Below are 21,251 nucleotides of genomic sequence, written 5' to 3'. Positions count from 1 at the left end.
CAGACTGGAATATGTCAACTTTTACTCAATACTATTTCGAAACCACTTCAATTTTTTTCCCAAATGCTATAAAATTGAAAGGAGATGTGTACTTGCCAAAGAGCGTTGTGTGGAATCAATCATGTTATTTTGGGAAATTACAATTGGGTAGTTAAAATACACACTGATATAGAAAAACAGGTCAATTTGACCTGAGGACAACATGAGGGTTAAGTAACGTCATGTTCAAGGAGTTCAGATAGAGCCTGTATCAGGGCCCTATTTAGTTCAGTGTGTTATATGTCACTATTTTTGGTAGCCTACTGTACTTAAATGGCCAGTATGTATGTTTTCTTTATCCACTGGAGCCTCTATGTTTACAGGCTTGTGGTGATGTGCAATGTGCTACAGGTGCCAAAAGAATCTGTGTTTGATATAGCCAATTTGTTTTCTTTTTTCACGGTTCATGTGTGCAATAAACATGACACTTTGTGAGGCAAAAAAAAAACGTGGCAGAGAATTATAGATAGATATAGATATCACTTCTAAGTAAAAAAAAAAATTGTGATTCATATTTCCCCTCAATCGTGCAGGCCTACTCTACGACTACTGTATCGACTTTTTAATTGGTTTTGAGATAATGGCAGTGCTTCGTTTCCTAGTTAAGAAACATTTTCAGCTTCGATACATCCATCACAGCTGTTAACTCCTGCTCACCCTCAGCGAATATGTGCTGTGTCTTTAAGCCCTGAGGCTGCACCAGCTAATCTGATGAGTGCTCATCATTTCTATTCCACCCTGCACATGTTTATTCATCCCTTTAATTCCAAATAGGAGCACATAGATACCCAAGACAACTACATGTAAGGTTAACTGGTCAATCCTACACCTGCGTTTGAAAAGCTGAACTTCATGTGGATTCACATGATATTCAAACTGGCCAACATCATACTGGACTGGATTTACTGAGCGATGCAGAAGGAGCGGTGCCCAAGACTGTTTTAAAGTGAAACAATATTATGACTGGCTGCATCTTCATGTTAAAAAGACTCCTTCCTGGGAAAGGAGAGTATCAGAGTGACTCAGTAAGAGTTTATACATCATTTCAGTAGTTAGCATTGTTTTTATTCCATGTTCCTTAAATATCTGGCAGCAATTTTGTGCTTATTTATTACTGCCACAGGCTTTCTGTGTATCTGCAAATCACACACTTCAAAATGACCTGAAAATGGGTTTGGAAAGGAAATAACCCATTAGATCAAAATGAATTACTTTGTATCAAAATAGAGTGACACCTAAGCATATTTTTGTCATTATATAGTAATTTGGCGCGTTTTAATTCAAGGACCGTATCTTTTCAGACACAGTAAACGTCTGTGATAGCAATTATTCTCAACAGAAAAAGGCTGAAAGATATGTGGTAAAGACAGAACAGGGAGTATGAGGTGTTGATTTCCATCAAGACAAGAATGGCAAGCACCCACATGACAAAAATGCTGGCTTTGTCTTTTATGTATCGTCCATTCCTGCATTGAACTGTAAAAGAAAGCCAATGTCGGGGAGGCAATAAGCAGCAATTTGTTGATTAAACTGATAACTATAAAAAAAATTGCAAGGACTATAAACCGAGAAACAATAATTATGTTGTAAATAGCTCAGGCAGATCTCTTAAATCTATCATTAAAATAAAAATCAGAATCACGGTGCGCCCTGGCAGCTCTGTCCTCACGGCAGCGGCCACGGGTTCAATTGTGACCCAAGGCACTTTGCTGCATGTCATCCAACTCTCTCCCACTTTCCTGTCTTAAGATGTCCTGTCCAATAAAAGGTATTAAAAGCCCGAAAAAAAAAACTTTAGAAAAGATTAGAATCATAGCAGTTATGTCAGAGAACACAATGACCCAAAGGTTTGAAATGGCAAAATGATGCAGAGGTTATTAAATGAAACATCGCTCCTGTAGCACAAACAAACGCACACACACACACACACACACACACACACACACACACACACACACCACATTCCTGTATGAGCTTAAAGGTGAGGACCGGGTAAAACAGCTGTAAGTGAGACCACACCCTTTCTGCTATACTTACAGACAATCTAATGCTATATTTAAACACTAATGTCTCCCTGACTCAGTTTATCACCTCAGATTATTTTTAAAACAAAGAATAGACCCGTCATTCTATCACTGGAAGGACCATTTCTAGGGCCTATTGGGTTCAGTTTCTGCTAACTATTTAAACTATCTTCTTTGTTATTTTAGTTAGTTGTTATTTTCTACCATTTTAAGTTTTAGAACAGATCATAATGTATAATATATATAATTGAGTCTTTGAGAGTTGCAGTTTGAGGTTCATATACAGAAGCAGAATATATACTATTTAGTGATGTGACCATTGATCAGACTACTGCACAAAGGCACGGATGCATTTCTGAAATAAGTAAGCAAGAAAAACATTACATGTGAACTCCAGTTATCAGAACATTTATTTCAGTTTTGTTCAAACCTCAACTTTGAGAATTTGCTGCCTTTTTTCTCATTTATGATAATAAATTGTCACACCAACTTTCATCTTGACAAATCCCTGAAGACAACATTAGCCTTTGTTTTAGGTTATTAATGATGTAAATTGGAGCAAAATGTGAGAGCAGCAGATTTGATGTAGACATTGTAAAAAAAAAATCTCTACTCATTTTTTTTTTTTTCCCACTTCATTCCTTATCCAACAACCACAACTCAGTGATTCACCTCTGGAATCTGTCCCTGCAGCTTCTCATATTATATATTATAGTATTTATTTTATAGTATTATATATATTATATTATGTACTCTGCAGTGTGCTCTCCATCATCACACGCGAGTCTGCTCATCGACTATTGCAACACTTCTTGATCCATTTGCCTCAAACTAATTTGCACCTGTGGACTTAGTCTGTGGAGCTCTGTCCAACAGACGGGGGACAGCAGGGTCTCATCGCTGTTGAGGGACAACTCTGTCCAACAGGACGGGGGGACAGCAGGTTTCTATCGCTGATGAGGGACAACTCTGTCCAACAGGACGGGGGACAGCAGGGTTTCTTCGCGCTGATAGGACAACTCTGTCAACAGACGGGGGACAACAGGGTTTCTATCGCCAGATGAGGACAACTCTGTCCAACAGGACGGGGGGGACAGCAGGGTTTCTATCCCATATGGGACATATCTGTCCAACAGACGGGGGACAGCAGGGTTTCTATCGCCAGATGAGGACATATCTGTCCAACAGGACGGGGGACAGCAGGGTTTCTATCGCCAGACGAGGACAACTCTGTCCAACAGGACGGGGGACGCAGGGTTCTAATCGCCAGATGAGACAACTCTGTCGACAGATGGGGGGACAGCAGGTTCTATCGCCTGATAGGGACAACCTGTCCAACGACGGGGGATAGCAGGTTCTATTGCCTGATGAGGGACACTCGGTCAACAGGTGGGGTGGACAGCAGGGTTTCTATCCCCAGATGAGGGACAACTCTTTCCAACAGGACGGGGGGAAAGCAGGGTTTTCTATTGCCATGAGGGACTACTCTGTCCAACAGACGGGGGACAACAGGGTTCTATCGCAAGAGAGGACAACTCTGTCAGACAGGACGGGGAAAGCAGGGTTTCTATCGCCAGATGAGGACAACTCTGTCCACCAGGACGGGGACAACAGGGTTTCTATCGCCATGAGGCAACTCTGTCCAACAGACGGGGGGACAGCAGGTTTCTAATCGCCAGATTGAGACTATATGTCCAACAGGACGGGGGGACAGCAGGGTTCTATCGCCAAGACGAGACAACTCTGTCCAACAGGACGGGGGGACAGCAGGTTCTATCGCCAATGAGGGACAACTCGTGTCAGATAGGATGGTGGTGAGACAGCAGGATTTTCTATTGCCAGATGAGGGACACTCTGTCCAACATGACGGGGGACAGCAGGGTTTCTATCGCCCGATGAGGACAACTCTGTCCAACAGGATGGGGGACAGCAGGTTTCTATCGCCTGATGAGGACAAACTCTGTCAGACAGATGGGGTGGACCGGGTTTCTATCGCCAGACAGGGACAACTCTGTCCCACCGGATGGGGGACAGCGAGGTTTCTGTTGCCAGATGAGGGACTACTCTGTCCAACATGACGGGGGGACGGCAGGGTTCTATTGCCGATGAGGGAAACCTTGTCCGGGTTATTTATGTAGCATACAAGCTAGCGTTAGCTGACTAGCAGCCATCCACTCTAAACTCCTTAAATACCTTTTAATTATCTCAACACTTATACAGTCCCGGGGGGGCACCAGGTCCTGCAGCCCCAGGCGGACCGCCGTCAGTGGGGGGCCAGCGTGGAAACACCACTATAAAGATCCCCTGCCAACCTCGACGTGATCTAATACCCACTGACGACTGTCCCTCTGCGGCTGCAGGACCTGGAACCCCCCCCTCAGTGTCCCCATGGTGACTGTTAAAGTGTTGAAATAATTAAATGTATTCACTATTTAGACGAGGACTGGCTGCTATTTAGCTAACGCTAGCCTTCATGCTACAATAAGCCGACTGAGGTTGTCTCTCATCAGGCGATAGAAACCCGTCTGTCCCCCCCGTCTCTGTTGCGCAGAGCTCCACAGACTACAGACTAGTCCCAGGTACATTTTTGCACCAAATGTATCGCAAGAAGGTTGCAGAACTCGAGAGCGCAGACTCGCCACTGTGTGATGGAGAGGCACACTGCATACAATATAATATAATAAAATAATGTTATATTAGAAGCTGCAGTTACAGATTCCGAGGTTGAATCACTGAGTTGTGTTGTACTGGAAAGGTGACTGAAGTGGGGAAAAAAGTGAGTACAGAAGTTCTCAAATCTATTCTACAAGCATTTACATCACCTCTGCGCGCTCCACCATATTTCCCTTCTTGTTTTCTCTTTCTAGATATTTATAAAACAAAAACTGCCCCGGACAACTAGAACACACATTATATGCACAACACAGATCTTCAAAGATGAAGCTGCAGTGTAGCACCCCTCCGTTTAAACTTAACATTTTGTGTTGTACCAAACTTCTTTACATCCTTCCAGGACCTTTGACCCAAGGCTTCCTCCTCTTTTATGCATCACTGCAGTGTTTCTTTACCTGGAGGCGGCGCTCTGCTATAAAACTTTTCATGTGTTGTTTTTCCCGCACTCTCTCTGCTTCCTCCACGGTCCCTCTTCACCTTCCCTCTCTGTCTTTCCCTCCACGGTCTTTCACCTTCACCTTACTGTGGGCGGGCACTACAGATGACAGAAAAGACGATGGAGATAGTGTGACCTAAATAACATACTCTCAGTGTAGATTCGGTAAAGCTCTATTCGGCTTTGAGTTAATTCTAAGTAATATTTGGACATACATCACAATTTGTTCTTCAGTACATTCAATTTTAACATAAAAATGGATGTAATTAAAATTTCGTATTTCAGTTTTATTTAGAGTAGGCTTACAAGCTGTACAACCGGGGACACACATCTATTTAATGACTGGAAACCAATTTGTATGATTATGACAACCCCTTGACTCTATGACTCTACCGCAAATTCAGAAGCCTTTCCTGACATCAAAGCGTACGCATTGTTTTTGTTAATGATCAAGATAGACTTCATGACATAACCTGTAGCCTGCTGTTGTCTATGGGTGGAAGACTGAAAATATTAAATACGATGATTTCGTTAGACCCGATTTTATCGGTCCAATTACTTTTGGACCTCAAACCTTTGGGCCTTGTGTGTTAAAGGGCTATGGCTAACACAGATATTTATATAGATGCAACCTATTAAATAAAAGCTGAGACTTAGCACTTTATTTGTGTCAAAGAACACAAAAATCCAACTGTCCAAATACTTAGGTCGGACTGTTTATTGCCTTATTAGCCCAGTTTTAAAGAACTTACCCATTGCTCTCCACTTCTGTCTTGTTAGTCTTTTTTCTTCTTCTGTGAGGGCCTCTTCAATCAACCTTGTCTCGGACTCAGATCTACAACTGTAGCGACAATCATTAGCACCCGTTAGTTAGTGAAATCTCAGGTATAATATAATCAGTTCCATTGTAAATAAATGCTGACAGTAAACTAACTACTACAATCTGATAGCTGGCTACTAGCACTTATTTTCAAAAGGTCAAAACTGTAAGCCAGCAGGTGTGCTAGGATATTACAACATTATTTACTATCATATGATACTATCATAATGCCAAAAGGTGGGAGTTCTGGTGAATTTCATAATAAATCCATTTAACTCACCATCTCCAATCTGAACTCCCATCTCCACTGAGGGACTCAGTCTCCTTTTGGGGGACAAGATTCAGAACCCCTCCATCGAAAAAACACAGCCAAACAAAAAGTCCACCTTATCCTATGATGTATGAAAGGACAACCTAGTGAATGCATTTTAAGACCTTACCCATTTCTTCCACCTTCTTTTCACGTCTTTTCTTTCTTCTCTGAGGGCCTCTTCACCAACCTTGTTCCTGGACTCAGATCAGAACTGTAGCAACCATCATTAGCACCCATTACTTAGTGAAATCTCTTAAAATAATATCAGAATTCATGTGTAATTATGTTTAATGCTGACAATTTAACTGCCATAAGGAAGGACACTAAATATTTACTGTAATATTTATCTTGTGTAACAACATAAAGAAACAAAAGATGAATGGTACAAAATTATATAATTCATGCACTGGAGATTTAAGTACTACTCTACTAAGTTTTGAGAAAACGCTGGCAGGGTCCTTTGTAAAAGCAGTTTTTTTTGTGAATTAATAATAATATCATTTAACTCACCATCTCCATCTGACCTCCTCATCCCACTGAGGGCTCTAGTCTCTTTTTGGGGACAACAGGTCAGAACCTCCATCTGAAAACAACAGCAGCAAAACATGACAACTCATCCTATGCAGTGTGTGAAGGACACCTAGTGAAGCAACTGTATCTGCAAATATGATTAATATTGATACATGAGAGTTTACACTAGTGGATATGCACTGGTGTCACTTTGAAGTCACACTAGCCTCTTACAACCACTGAGTAGCCTGACAAACCCATTACTGCTACAATAATTGTGGCGCCTGTTAAACTATTTCATATATTTTCTGATTTCTGTTTTAAAAAGCAATAAAATAACTCTAGAACATATGTCTAGAACACTGTTTTGTGCCTGTATGCAGTTTGCCCCGGAGGGCACACAGCACAATTCCTGCTTTCAAAATATCAAGTGACATAAAGGGAATTAATGTCCCCAACCCATTGCGTGGCTCGCAGACAGTCACAGAGAGCGTTCAATGGTAGCTTTAGAAGTATAAACCTTTTTAGCCCAGTTTTTAGAACTTACCCATTGCTTCCCCGTTCTTGGTCTTTTTACATCTTTTCTTCTCTGGTGAGGCCTCTTCACCAACCTTGTTCTGGACTCAGACTAAACTGTAGAAGACAAACATTAGCACCCATATGAAACCTCAGGTATAATGAATAATCCGTTCATTTGTAAACTACATTCTGACAGCTGGCTACTAGCACTTATATTTCAAAAGGTCAAAACTGTAAGCAGCAGTGTGTACTAGGATATTACAATATTATATTACTATCATATGATACTATCATAATTGTCAAAAGGCAGGAGTTCTGGTGAATTTCATAATAAATACCATTTAACTCACCATCTACATCTGAACTCCCATCTTCACTGAGGGACTCAAGTCTCCTTTTGGGGGACAAGAGGTCAGAACCTCCATCTGAAAAACAACAGCAAACAAAACGTGACACCTTATCCTATGCAGTAAATGAAAGGACAACCTAGTGAATGCATTAAACTTTATCTGCAAAGGCGATAAAATTATTGAGACATGAGAGTTTACACCAGTGAGTATGCACTGGTGTCACTGTTCAAGTCACAGTGTTTATACACACGTATAAGCATATAACGAGCATGCCTATTATATTCAGTTGTTGACCCTGTCAGAGGTCTTAATTCAATCCTGTGTATTAGCACTGAGGTAATATTTAGAGATAAAGTACTGAACTGCGTTACATTTATAGGTGTTCCTAACATTCTGACCACCTCATGCATGTAAATATGGATATTGATAAAATTGAGTTGACTACTTAACAAATGTATGTAAACATTAGAAGAACATTGGAAGGTGGACTGGCTTTTAGAATTTGGTGCTTTTGGGCCTTTTTTGCCACACACCCCTCTGACTCTGAATCTAAATCCAACTGTGACACTGTAGCTCTGGCTCTAGCACCATGGCCGCAGGTCGAAGAACAAGTGAATAGTTTGCTGTTCTCATTGTTTAGACGCATGTAGCAAGTATCTGTATCGTCTCCTTTCTACTGACATTTGCACGCTTGTTATCTCTAGGACCTTCCCTCTCACACATTAGCCACTTACGTGCCCATTCCCATTCCTTCTCACACTCATTGGCCTCCCTCTATGTGTAACATCTAAAAGAAAAGGGGAATATTTACTGGTTGCATATGTGGGACTGGATTTAAAATTTAGTTGCACACTGAAACTTTTGGTAGCAGTCGAGCCCTGGGATACTGTGTGTGGACTAGGCAGCAACCACCATTGTTTTCATTATCGATTAATCTGTCTCTTAGAAAGATGACAATATGAGACTGTATAGTATTTATAGACCAGATTGTCCAGAGGGCATTTTCCTTGGAAATACTACAGTTGCTTGACTGATAGCAATCTAAAGTATTAAATGTTTTTTGCAAGCACAAGAAACCGACAAGACGAACAAGATATGTCACAGTGCATACATACCAGAGACAGGAGATCAATTGTGTCTTCCCGTGAAGGTGAGGCCCCTGTTCCATTGTGACGAAGCTTTCTTATTGTAATCTGGGTTCATCTTGCTGCATAATTCAGACCCAGAGGAATCACTTCCTGACTCCTCAAGTCCAGTCCACTACGTAAAAAGCATAATCATGAGAAGACATCCCATTCACTTTCAGTCCAACTTTACAGAGCCATACCAACTATAGTTTCTTAAAGATTGACTGTTCCACTGACATCATTTGATATTTAACAAAAAGTAGACTATTTGTTTGGAATACAGACTTCTAGCATACTGTTTTTGGATTTATGTCAAATTGTTAAAGTTTGTGTTTAAAATTGTTTGTCACAGTCAGAGTAAGAAAACATGCCAATACATGTGTGTGCACCTAACTCTTCCTTTACCCACAGTCAGAACACCATCAACACTTACACAATGGGTTTCAGATCTGCATGAACAGATACACAGCCTGCTATTTTTACTCAGTACTAATTCATCCAGCACAGTCTAAGTACTGCATCCTTCACTGGCAGTGGTGATCCAGTGTTGTTATGTGGATATTACATTCCTGATGTTGGATATGAGTGGTGATAGTGGCTATGCTGAGGGTTTTTTCCAGAAATAGTAATACTAGCTTAACTATAACAGGCTAGGATCTTAAAGTGCCATATTCGCTCATTTTCAGGGTCATAATTGTATTTTAGGTTGTACCCGAATAGGCTTCCATGGTTTCATTTTCAAAAAACACCATTTTTTGTTGTACTGCACATTGCTGCAGATCCGGTTTCACCCTTGTGTTCAGGTCTCTGTTTTAGCTCAGAGTGACACATCTGACTTCTATCATCTTTGTTGGTAATTACTTTCTGTCCCTGCAGAACAGGACAGAAAGTATTTCTTTTGGAGATTAGGGTCACTAGTGGATGTTGTAGCAGTGTTTGGCCATTGAAACGAGCTAGCATGCTAGTGCTAGCATGTGTTACGTTAGCCACCTGGTCTCGGCTAGTGATGTAAGAGCCGTGCAGATGTTGATCAGCTCCCCCGGAACTGAAGACGAGGACATTCAGAAACCGTATCTCACTCAGAACACCATGGATAGTTATTCTCTCCAAGTTTGTATGTGTGTGAGAAACACCGAAGACACAATAACAACCCAAATACCAAAAAGTTATTTTTTCATATATGGGCACTTTACGTATGTTTACAATATGTGCTACATAGAATAACAAAACAATTCTCAGTCCTCTTTGTGCATATCAATAAATATGTAAAAAAAAGCACACATTGGCTTTTGCTGCTCTAGAAGCTAGCCCCTCCCCCTCTCACCCTGAGGACCAGAGACAGAGAGCAGCCGAGCTTTGGCAGCTAAAATGTGGCATACAACTCAGACCCACAAAAATGTGCAAAGTAGCACTACTTTGGACTGTCTTTGGCTTTCAATAAACAAACAATTCCCGAAATTCAGGACATTCCTAAATCCCACATTTATAACGCACAACCAGACAACAAGTGCATACAGAGCGTGGTGCCTCTTATGGTCAGGCTATTTATCTTATAAAGCAAGACATGTCTGTATACGTGTGTGTCCATATTTGGGGGAAAGGTATCTGGCACTTCAGCAGACGTCACATGCAAAACGGTTTAGAACTGTGGGGGGATTCTTTTCCTGTTATTGTATTAAATTGCTGTGAGCTGTCAGAACATAACGTAGCCTAATCTCTGAGATTATTCCTTCAGAGCGCTGCGCAATACGAGAAATATCAGAGTTGAACTAGGCAGATACATCCGTTTTCATCAGACTCACCCTGGGTCGGTGAATTATTACCAAAAACCTCTGTCACTTCTGTCGCACCCACACAGAAATGGGTCTGGTTGGTTGTTGATGAACGCAATATGTGCTTTAGCTATCATAACGACCAGGAGGGTACATACTGCTCCATTACCTCTAATGCTTATGTCTGATTATCCAACTGTCATTGTGATATTTTGTGATTGCATTCTGAATCTACAGTCTCGGTCAGGTATACAGTAGTAACAATGTCTTCCTCTGATTGTAGAAGTAGCCTACACTGTAGTCAGTAGTCGGCTGTACAGTGAGTTGCATATTGAGTGGTTTGAGTAAATCTTTTATAAAAGACACATACCTGTGTTTTCTCCCTCCCATCAATTCTGGACCTAAAACCAAAAAGAAGATTGAAACTTTATAAACGAGCCATGAGAGCCCCGCTCCTTTAGATTAAAATAAAACTGTTTGACTGTTAAGCATTATCTGCAGTGTCCTCTGCTGTAGTGTCTTATACTACATTTAAAGTATACACTCTTTTCCCCCCACAAATGTCAGTGATAGCCCATAAACATAATTTACTTGTTAAAGACTATAGCCTGTTTATAGCACATAAAACCCTTCTCTTCAATAAACCCTTCGAGTAGTTTACAAACTAAGTCTTTAGAAAAATCGACTAGATTTAAAAATCCTTGAAACATTTTAAATGAGTTATCATGTGTCCACTTTATTTTCAGAAAATATATAATAACTGACTTTAAATGGTGTCACTGCATGTTGTTAAAAGCTGATAAATCTCTAACAAAATATGTTCATAGTTATACAAAAATAGTGCTGACCATTAAGTTATTTTAGAATTTACTAGAACTGCAACTCCGTTTGCAATAAGTCTAAACCTGCCAAAAAATTTAGCTCAAACCCACATTAAGTGACATGTTGAGGCTCAAAATTAGAATTGATAAGACTCTTACTGCACAGAAGTTTAAAAGTCGTCTTTTCCTTAGCTGAGTCGCTCCAGTCTTTCAAAGCTAGCAGGCCGTAGCTTAGCGTCTCTTCCAAGTGTGCTGCTGCAGCCTGAAACCTGTCTCACACTCCTCTCGCCTCAGGCCTCAGCTCTGAGCTTCCGCTCCGCGTGCAGGTGGGGGAAGGGCCGCTTTCTGTGAGACCTCAGGTGACCTGCCTCACGAACTGCCCTTCCCCACCTGTTTGTCTGAGTGGCTGAGAGCAGGGGGGCGGCCCCTCCCCTGATGGGCCATTAATTAAGTGGCAGTTGCAGCAGCAGAAAGACCACAAATATTCACCTCTGACTCTCAGGCCTGTTTTACAGGCGGCAGGGTCAGAAATCACAACCCTATCACTGCAAATAAACAACTTTACATTAAGGTCCGCTCTTCAATGTAAAGTTAATCATATATATTTTTTAAGCGTGGTTGAGAAGTATTTTTACTTAATTTAGTTTCACTTACACCTTATGGAACTTGAAGATTTTGTCTCCTTTTTAACATCTCCATATTCAACACATGCTATTCTCATTGTTATAGTTTTGAGTTGTTAATTAGTCTGTTTAATTGCTGTAGACAATTAGTATCAGCAACAACACAACATATAGTATTACTTTTAAGTGTTCTTTATTTCCACGTTTTTAATTATCAGGGTCATGTCCATGTAAGGATCCAAAGGTCCATTACATGGGCTCACTGATTTACTGTTTGTAAGCTAATATAAAGTCAGCTAAAAGTAAAGTACTGTGGAGTACATTACTTTGCTGAATTATTGTGTAGGCAGACTCTCCCAAGACCAGGTGGTGTCTCTCCCTTAAGGTGTCCAACTTTGATGACCTGGCCAAGTGGCCAAACAGCAACAGTGAATGATAAAGCTGTGGAGGAATCAACGGCGTACCCCCGCAGCCCCTTGCGTCTACACTGGACCCTATGTCATAGCCTGACGTGCACCTCTCAAAAAATATAACTACACGTCGTGGCAACGCACGTCGCTCGGCTGTGGCTTGGTAGCTTTTCATTCCCCCCCCGAGTCATTTCCTGGTTCTCTTTCTCCTTAAACATGAAATCATGGAGAGGGTTAACTAGTCCTGCTGTAGATGTCTCACCTTGGTCAGCACAGGGAAGACTCTTTGTTTCTCTCACTATGATCTAGAGTCACTACTCTGAAGATAATCGTCGTCACTCTCACTTCTCCCTCGCTTTATCACCTAGACCCCCCCCCCCAACCACACGGCAGCGTAACGCATACACCAGCGCACAAGCGTGTAACCATCAGACCACCTACGTAGGCTACGGAGAAAGCGCTGCGTGGCACCTCCGCACAGCCATAAAACGGCCTTCAGTCTCTGCACAGGCTGTAAGAGGGAGGCCTGCTGTCCCCTTCAGTTCCCTCCCCAGGAACACCTTACAGGACACTGAGAATTCTCTGGGGAGGCAAACATGTCAGCCACCGGCTGTCCAACGGGATGCCACAATTACCTGTCCAAATACAGGAGCTGCCTCCTGTTCCTGTAGCCCCTAAACCATCAGACCTACTGGGACGTTGTGCTTTACTGTACTGTAACTCTGCCTTGTAGGGGAAATGAAGCTGCAAATTTTTTCAACATGAAGTTAAATAATGTTAACTGATAATATGTTACTATAAGGTAACATGTATGTTTTAAACACAGCAGCAATACAGTATTTGTGCTCTCTTTGCTATGTGAGCTCTGTCTGTTGTGCTGTCTCCATGCATTCATATAATGTGAGCAGGGACAGCAAATAGTGTGGGGGGGGGGCAACTGAGAATAAGGTAGTCTGGAAAGATAAATAATGTCTTCTTATACTGTCACTGTATCCTACAGGTGGGTGAATCACTCATATCTTAAATTGTATTACATATGTTCTATTTACTTAAAATAGAACAGAGTGAGATGTACTTCCACTCTTTACTCTGCGATTAATAAGGTGTATATTTTTGATTAAATCATTTGTTCCAGATAAACCAGATTCTACAGCCTCTATGAGGCTGTACTATGACAGGTACAGTAATGTACTCTGTACAGGGACTAAAGATGAAAACAGCCTCTGGCTAACTCTTGTGCATTAATACCAGGGTTTATTAATCACCACTTTTCCTGTTAGAAACCATAAACCTAAATGCACATCAGCATGCTACATCTCCATGACTAGGCTACATGCTGATGTTTAGCAGGTTTAATGTTTACGGTTTAGCTTTCTTAGTTTAGCATTTTAGCATGCTAACCTACTAGCCATACATTCAAATTTACTTTAGCCAATCTAATGCTTCAGCCCAGCTCTACTGACTGGTCGCATGTGAAAGTGAAAGTAAGAAACTCAGCTAAACTATGGAGAGCTCATTTAATGAGTGTTGTTAATTCATACTATATAGACAACATAAGATGACATTGTGGATAATACACTGCGCTGGGCCTGAATCCACACTGGTGAGTACATTTACCTGCTAACATGAGCTAATGCAGATATGTTGACTAGCTGCAATGCTAACTATGCAATGTAAAATCCTATTTGATAATGCTAAAATGCTAACTACTAAAAATCATCTGCAATGTATTTAAAATACTGCTGCTAAACACATGTTCTGCCTGGTGGTTGTTTTCTTGCATTATTTGTGTTGAGCGCTGCAGCTTTGTTGCTGGTTAAGATGTAGTTTTTGGCTGAATTCCAGTGTTAGTGCTGGTATTTTCTACAGTGTACAAGAATTTGACACCATTTTTGATGCATCAGTGCTAAATATGTTATTTGTGTTTTCTATCATGCACTTTACTATAGTTTAGTTTACTCAGTGTTATCTTTGATTGTGACTTGAAGCAATATGTTGATTTAATAAGCTTTAAGCTATGATAAGAATTAATATATTAGCATGAAGGTAATTTATCTGGCTATCATTCATAGGTCAGGTTATAGTTGAAGTCCTCTAAGTGTCCAAGACTTCAGAGGAGAGCTCAGAGCCACCAGGGAGATTTCAGATGATCCAGAACTGTTATCCTACTGGATGTTGACCAAGCCAACATACAGATCCTGTTGACTAATGATCACCTACGTCCAGTGGTGTAGGATTAACTGTACACATTATTCAGCTCTATAGATACACAACCACACCTGTATCATCATACTGGTCCCCCACCAGAGTTGGAGAGAGAACTGTGTCTCTTACAAAGCCTTTGAAAATTACCTGCGTCTTAATTATTTTATCTATGTGCACTCAGTTTGTTTTTCTTTGTTTGTTATTAATTTTATCTGTTTATAGATCTGCATTGTAATTTGTTCTTAATTTGAGTCTCACTTGCTTATTACCTGGTTTACTGTTACATGCAGACCAATCTACAGCAGTGTCATGTGTTTTTGTTTTACTATGGTCATCCCCATGGCTCCCTGTAGTCCTGATTTCTTCTAATCCTGGTCCAATTTTTACTGTTACCTTTATTATTAATTCCTTACACTGTATTTAGTATAAAATAAACTTCTGTTGGACATTGGCCTACTGCAGAGTGGTAAAACAAGGCCTGAAACCAGAGTGGCTCAGGTGCAGTAACTGCATGAAGCTGTAGGGGTCGCCAGTGCCAGATTAGCTCAGGCGCAGTACCTGTGTGAACCTGAAGGGGTCGCCCAAAATGAAAACAATGCTCAGGTGCAGTACACGTGTGTGTATGATAGGGGGGGTGACAGAGCAAAAGTGTGTGTATGAAAAAGATGTACACACACCAATTTCTTCTTAACAATTTCCATTTTACTATTTTTTGAGGACCTCTCTGAAACTTTGAGAAAACCTAAAAACACAGCCTTTGGAGCCATTACTAAAAAAGTAGGACCGGTGGCCTAATTCTCACTTTGTAAATGGTCCTCCTCTCAAGGTTAACTCACACTTGGCCTCAAGCGTGGCTATGCAAACCCCACACACCACTCCACACAAACACACACACACACACACCACACACACACACACACACACACACACACACACACACACACACACACACACACCACACACGGTTATACTCTCCTTCTCTGCATAGTCGTTGTGTAGCTGGAGCTGCTTCTCTTGGGCCAGGTTCTCCGCTTGATTCTTCAAACGGCTCATACTCACGAATCTTCTCCTTCAGCCTTATGGTCCCTCTGAGGAGGTTAGAAGAAAGTCGGCCGTTAAGAGATAAGGAAGGAAGATTCTTACACGGACATTACAAAACATATAACACAAACTATAGCCCTTTCCTAATGTGATAAATGGCACTGAGGACAATAATCATTTGACGGTGGGGGGGGGGGGGGGGGTTGACCTTGCTTAAGGAACAGCTTTTCATATCCACTTCTTCTCTGTCAGCACAGACCAAGGCCTTGGCCCCTATGGCTGCTGCCTAATCTTTACATCCATGACTGGTATAGAATATTCACCGTTCACCAGTGGTAGATGTGGTGTATTCATTAGGACTGCATTAGTGCTGAAACCCCATAACCTGCTGACGGCTGAGCTCTGTATGGGGCAGCCTGAAATAAATCTAACACATAACTGGCGTAATAAATAGGCCTCTGTGTGTGTTGTGGTGTGTTGTGTGTGTTGTGTTTCTCAGCGAAAGATAAAGTGAGTGAACTGACAGATAGACTCGGCATTGCTGCTGCTGCCTTTGACTGAGGGCTCTTACACTTTGTGTGTGTGTGTGTGTGTGTGTGTGTGTGTGTGTGTTGTGTGTGTTTGTGTGTGTATTGTGTGTGTGTGATTTAAACTCCAGTCTCACTGCTCTGACACATATCAATAGAGAAGTCCCCTCAGAGCCCTCTTACCCCTTAACTGCTTAACTGAACTTTAAACATTTGGGTTGCGAGGATCAGTGCCCTGCACTCTTTTGTGGTGGTGTGTTGTGTTGTGTGTGTGTGGGTGTGTGGTGAGTGGTGTGTGGGTGTGTTTGGTGGGTATTGGTGTGTGGGTGTGTGGTGGGGGGGGGGGGGGGGGGCAGGGCCCGGACGTGTTCGTTACAGGAGGGGGATTTTCCCCATTGTGGTTTGGTTTAAATATCCCCCATCTATTGAGGCGGGAAGGAGGGATAAAGGATGAGGGAACAGGAAAATCAATGGCAGAATGGAACCCTGCCGCTATTGAGCTGTTCCAATTAACTCTCACTGAGGAAAGGGGGATTCCAAAACATTCCCAGCCCACTCGCTCACTCCTCATTTTCGACTGAAATTACACCACTTTTTTTACTGCTTCTCACTCATCTCTCTGCCTCTGTCACTTTTTCCATCTCTCTTTACCCCGAGGTAGCCTGTCGTTTTTTTATTCATGAAACTGCCTCATGTTTTCCCCCCGGAAAACCTATTTATGTAAAACCTTGTACATTTTTGTATTTTTGAAAAAAATATAAGGCATTTAAATATGTTCACATGTGGCCTCTTCCTTTGAAAAGGGCATCTAAATAATTCTAAGTTTCTTTGACCTTATATTTGCCCTTAAACGTTCATCAACATGCAGGCCTAATGGTTATAAAGTTACTTCAAGCATTACAAAAATGATTTTGCTGCAATTTTGCACACATTTTAATAACTGTTTTTACATTCTTTACTTTTACTATTGACAGTGTGAAATTTCTCAAGACTCTCATCAGTTAAACATATTTACAACATTACTACTTTGTTGTAGCCAAATGTCAAACTGAAAAGTCAAACAAACTGTGTGTGATCTTGCTTTGTACAATATTTCCAACTGACAGACGGTGATCACCTAAAACTAAAGGAAAATGCACATTGATCAACATCACTGTAAATGTACCATTGTTAGTCAAAAGGCTATTGTCCCTTGGCCAAATGTTAAATCAGCCATTCAAATACCAATATGCATTATTCAGTTTTCTAATTCTCACCGGAGCAGCCTGCTTCACCACGTTCGTTTTGTTTTGTGCACTCTGCACATTCAATGGTTGTAACTGGGCATAGTAGTTAGTATACAGATGCAATTTACGAGAGTAAAGAACCTTAAAACACTGTCGAATTACACAAACACTAGGTATATGGCTTTTTGTGCCCTACATCCATGCCTGAGAGCAAAGTCAGGACAATCCCAAATTGCGGGGCTCTGCATGTATCCTGTCTCTAACCTTGGTTTTTGACTTCTGCAAACTCTTTGTTGTAGTCCTCCAGTGTCTCTCGAAGTTTGGTGTTCTCTGTCTCAATGTCGTGCATCCTCTGGAGCTTCAGCTGCAGCTGCTGAGCCAGCTCCAACACAGGTACAGGATCTGGCAGAGACAAAACACACCGTGTTAACACACTGCAAAGCAGCAGATTACACAAACAAGGGCGGCGAGGTGGCGTGGTGAGCTAGGAATAACTCCTTTCAAGGCCCCCGTGAGAGCAAGCGTTTACCCTGGTGACGAGTCCTTGAGCAAGGCAATGAATCTCTTTGCAGCTCCAGGAGAACTGTTCTGGAGCCAACCCTGACCTTTGATCTCCCTGTGGGGAATTACTGGCTCCAGCAAGGACCACAAAACATCCCAATTACTAGCAATGTTATTGTATGCCTCAGACTAGGGCTGATCAATATATAAAGAGGTTATATCGATATCGCGTTATGAGACTAGATATTGCCTCAGATTTTGGATATTGTAATAAGGTAATAGGCTGCCAGACTTACCAGACAATTCTAGCTTTTCTATTATTTGCCTTTCACCACTTAATCATTAAATTCACATTGTTGATGATTATTTTTCTAAAATATAATTGTGAAAATATTTTGTTAAAGCACCAATAGTCAACCCTACAATATTGTTGCTGTGTTGACATTGAGATATTTGGTCAATAATATCGTGATATCTGATTTTCTCCATATCGCCCAGCCCTACATCGGACAGCTAGCTATAGTTCATAGCTTGACTATTTGCAGAACCAATACTATTATTTGTTATTATTTGATAACGGATGACCACAGACTAATATGGTCAGAAGGATATGTGAATGAATATGTTAACAGATGTGCAAAAAGAAACTGTAGTGCAGTGACTTCAAAAATGCATTTCATAGAATGCATTTTCTGGAATCTTTCCACTGTATTTGTCCCAATTATTTAATTTCAATGCTATATTTGGGTTTTTAGTTATGATTTGTAAATTATAAAGTTTATTGTTCATCTGTTAAATATCCTAACCAGGGCATGTCTTTATAAAATATTTAAAAATATACATCCTTATAGGATTTTAATTATTCTTAAAAATATTGATATAGACCTAAAAAAGAAAACCCAGCATTGTAAATACTCCCTCGCACTTCACTGATTAGAAAAAGAAGCACACAACAGAGACTTAGCTTGCTACAACAACACACAACCCTGAAAGGTCATGGTTAGTTTGGCAGATTCTGTTTATCCATAAAGGTTATTGAATGATACACTATCAGCCATTATATCAACAGAGACTATTGTTGGTGTATGAGATAAACTTTGTTTTTGTATGGTGGTGAGGGGGGGGGTGGGGGTGGGGGGGGGGAGAAATAATGCGGCACAACGTGCGAACAGCACTAGATGCTAGCGTGATGTAATCAGAAAGATACAGACGAGTGAAGGGCATATAACAAAACGGAACACCAGGGCTATGACAGTTAAAGTGTTCACTATGATGCAGCTTAAAAGCAAGAAGAAGAAGAAAAAAAAAAAGAGAAACATGGGAGTAGACAGATGGACAAAGTGGAGCCGTAAAATAGGCAACGCAAAAGGAAAAAGAGATTGTAAGAAACAAGACGACAGAAGGAAGAAGACAACTTTCTGGAGGAATTTTACCAAACATTCTTGAAAACACAGGGGGTCCTAACTGTCAGTGTGATGAGAGAGGCCCTGTCAGTCAGGCCAATCACATCGATGGGGCTCATGGGTGGCAAAACAGTGGGGGAAAGGGCAGGCCAAGAGAGACGACGCAAGGCACGCTCAGCCAGTAGCCAGCTACAAAGAGCAGTTTGACTGTTGTGTGTGTTATGGTGGTGTGTCGTACACGATAAGGAGGAACTGACAAGTACAGCTGGGGGGTAAGGGACTGTGTGGTGGGTGTGTGTGTGTTGTGTGTGCGTGTTGTGTGGGTGTTTGTCTGTGTGTGTCGCTCTATGCTCTGACGCCAGTAGATATCTTAATCGGCTAAGGAGGATCCAGAACGAGAACGCTTGGGAATCATGTGTTTTGTGCCTGCAAGGTGCCACCCAATGTAGAGCGAAGGCTCCGCAAACCACACACAAAAAACACACACACACACACACACACACACACACACACACACACACACACACAAAGTACAAAGTACAAACAAAAACTAAGGAACATAACTGTGTCTTGAATTTGGACTCCAATCTGCCACGACACCCTTGAAAATCAACTTTCTCTCTCTCTCTCTCTTATCAAACCTTCGTCCTTCACATAGGCCCCCCCTCCAAATCAACTGTACAGCCTGTTAAAAGCAGTTTGACTTGTGGGCCACTGGTGCTGAGCGCTCTCGCCAGACACCTTTAATCTAAAGCAGAGCACTCTGGGCTGACTAACCAGGCCTTCAGCTGATAGAAGACAGAACAAAACACACAGTTTCCTCTTTCAAGACTGCTGCATTAGTCAGGCTGGTCTGTGTCTGTGTGCGTGTGTGCATCAGGCATTACATCATTGTCTCGCTGCAAGTTAAGAATAGCCCCGTCAGAGCTGGCGCTGACTTATTGGGAGCAGTACAATCCAAAGATATTACTGTAGGTCTATCCATGTGGGAATATGATGACCTCCTTACGCTATAGATGAACTCAAGTCCTCTCTCATTCCTACATACACGGCCCCTCCAGGGCTCCCATACAGCTGAAAATTTCCAACCAGTAGCTCTGTGGCTGTGTGTGTTCTGTAACGCTCAATGCTGCGTGTCCCTCCTCGGCCTCAGTGTGCTGAACGTGACTGCTCATGTGTGCACTTTGCAGCAGCCAATCATGGCCGCACTTGTCATCCATATCAGGACGCACCTTCTGTTAAGACCCTCCAAAGGCTTTACCAGTGGGGATGTGATCTCAAGGGGACATATTAAGGCATCGCACATGCCTGGGTGCACAGTGAAGGAGCACCAGACGAGTGGTGTTATACTTTTTCTCTTTCCCTGTTGGTGCTTGTCTGCATGGATAAGGGGGTCTCCAGGTAGGCCTGCACGATATTGGGGAAAAAAACTGACTTTGCGATATGTTTTTTTTGCTACGATAAACTGTATATTAAGATATGAAAAAAGAAAAAGTAATTTTTAAAAGATGACACAAATAGCTCTATTTGGAAATAAATAATTCTCAACTACTGCGGTGATTTTGTAGGGGAGTGCATCTACATAGAAGATACAAATTAAAAAGGATCTTTTCTAATGTGAACCATTCTTTGTTAAATTATTTGTTTATGCTTTACAAACACCAAAGCAAGTAAGCGCTGTGACTAACGTTACTTTTCTGAAGTGATTCAGGAGAGGAAAATTAGGTAGAAATACGCAGTTTGACTTGCATGACACCAGTGTATAAATATAATCCTAATAATCCAGGCTTAAGTGTATGACAACGACTGCATGTTGCTTCCTCTAAATTCCAGGTTGTGTTCGGCTAGCGGGGCCAGCTCGTTTGATAAATCTGATCAGACCTGCATGTCACGCGCACTAGCAACAAACTC

General features: G+C 41.6%; 1 protein-coding gene across 1 annotated transcript in view; it reads right to left on the bottom strand.

The window, feature by feature from the left end:
• cux1b (cut-like homeobox 1b) overlaps positions 1 to 21,251 on the bottom strand; it is an 85,544-nt gene that overhangs the window by 31,110 nt on the left and 33,183 nt on the right. Inside the window, 4 exon segments of the mRNA XM_032508131.1 lie at positions 15,615 to 15,690; positions 15,692 to 15,718; positions 16,812 to 16,827; positions 17,701 to 17,838. Of these exon segments, the coding sequence (XP_032364022.1) occupies positions 15,615 to 15,690; positions 15,692 to 15,718; positions 16,812 to 16,827; positions 17,701 to 17,838 (257 nt within the window).

Source organism: Etheostoma spectabile, chromosome 3 (assembly GCF_008692095.1).
Source record: "Etheostoma spectabile isolate EspeVRDwgs_2016 chromosome 3, UIUC_Espe_1.0, whole genome shotgun sequence".
NCBI classification, from domain to species: Eukaryota; Metazoa; Chordata; class Actinopteri; order Perciformes; family Percidae; genus Etheostoma; species Etheostoma spectabile.
Note: the sequence above shows the minus strand (reverse complement) of the source record. Positions and strands in the feature narration are given on the sequence as shown.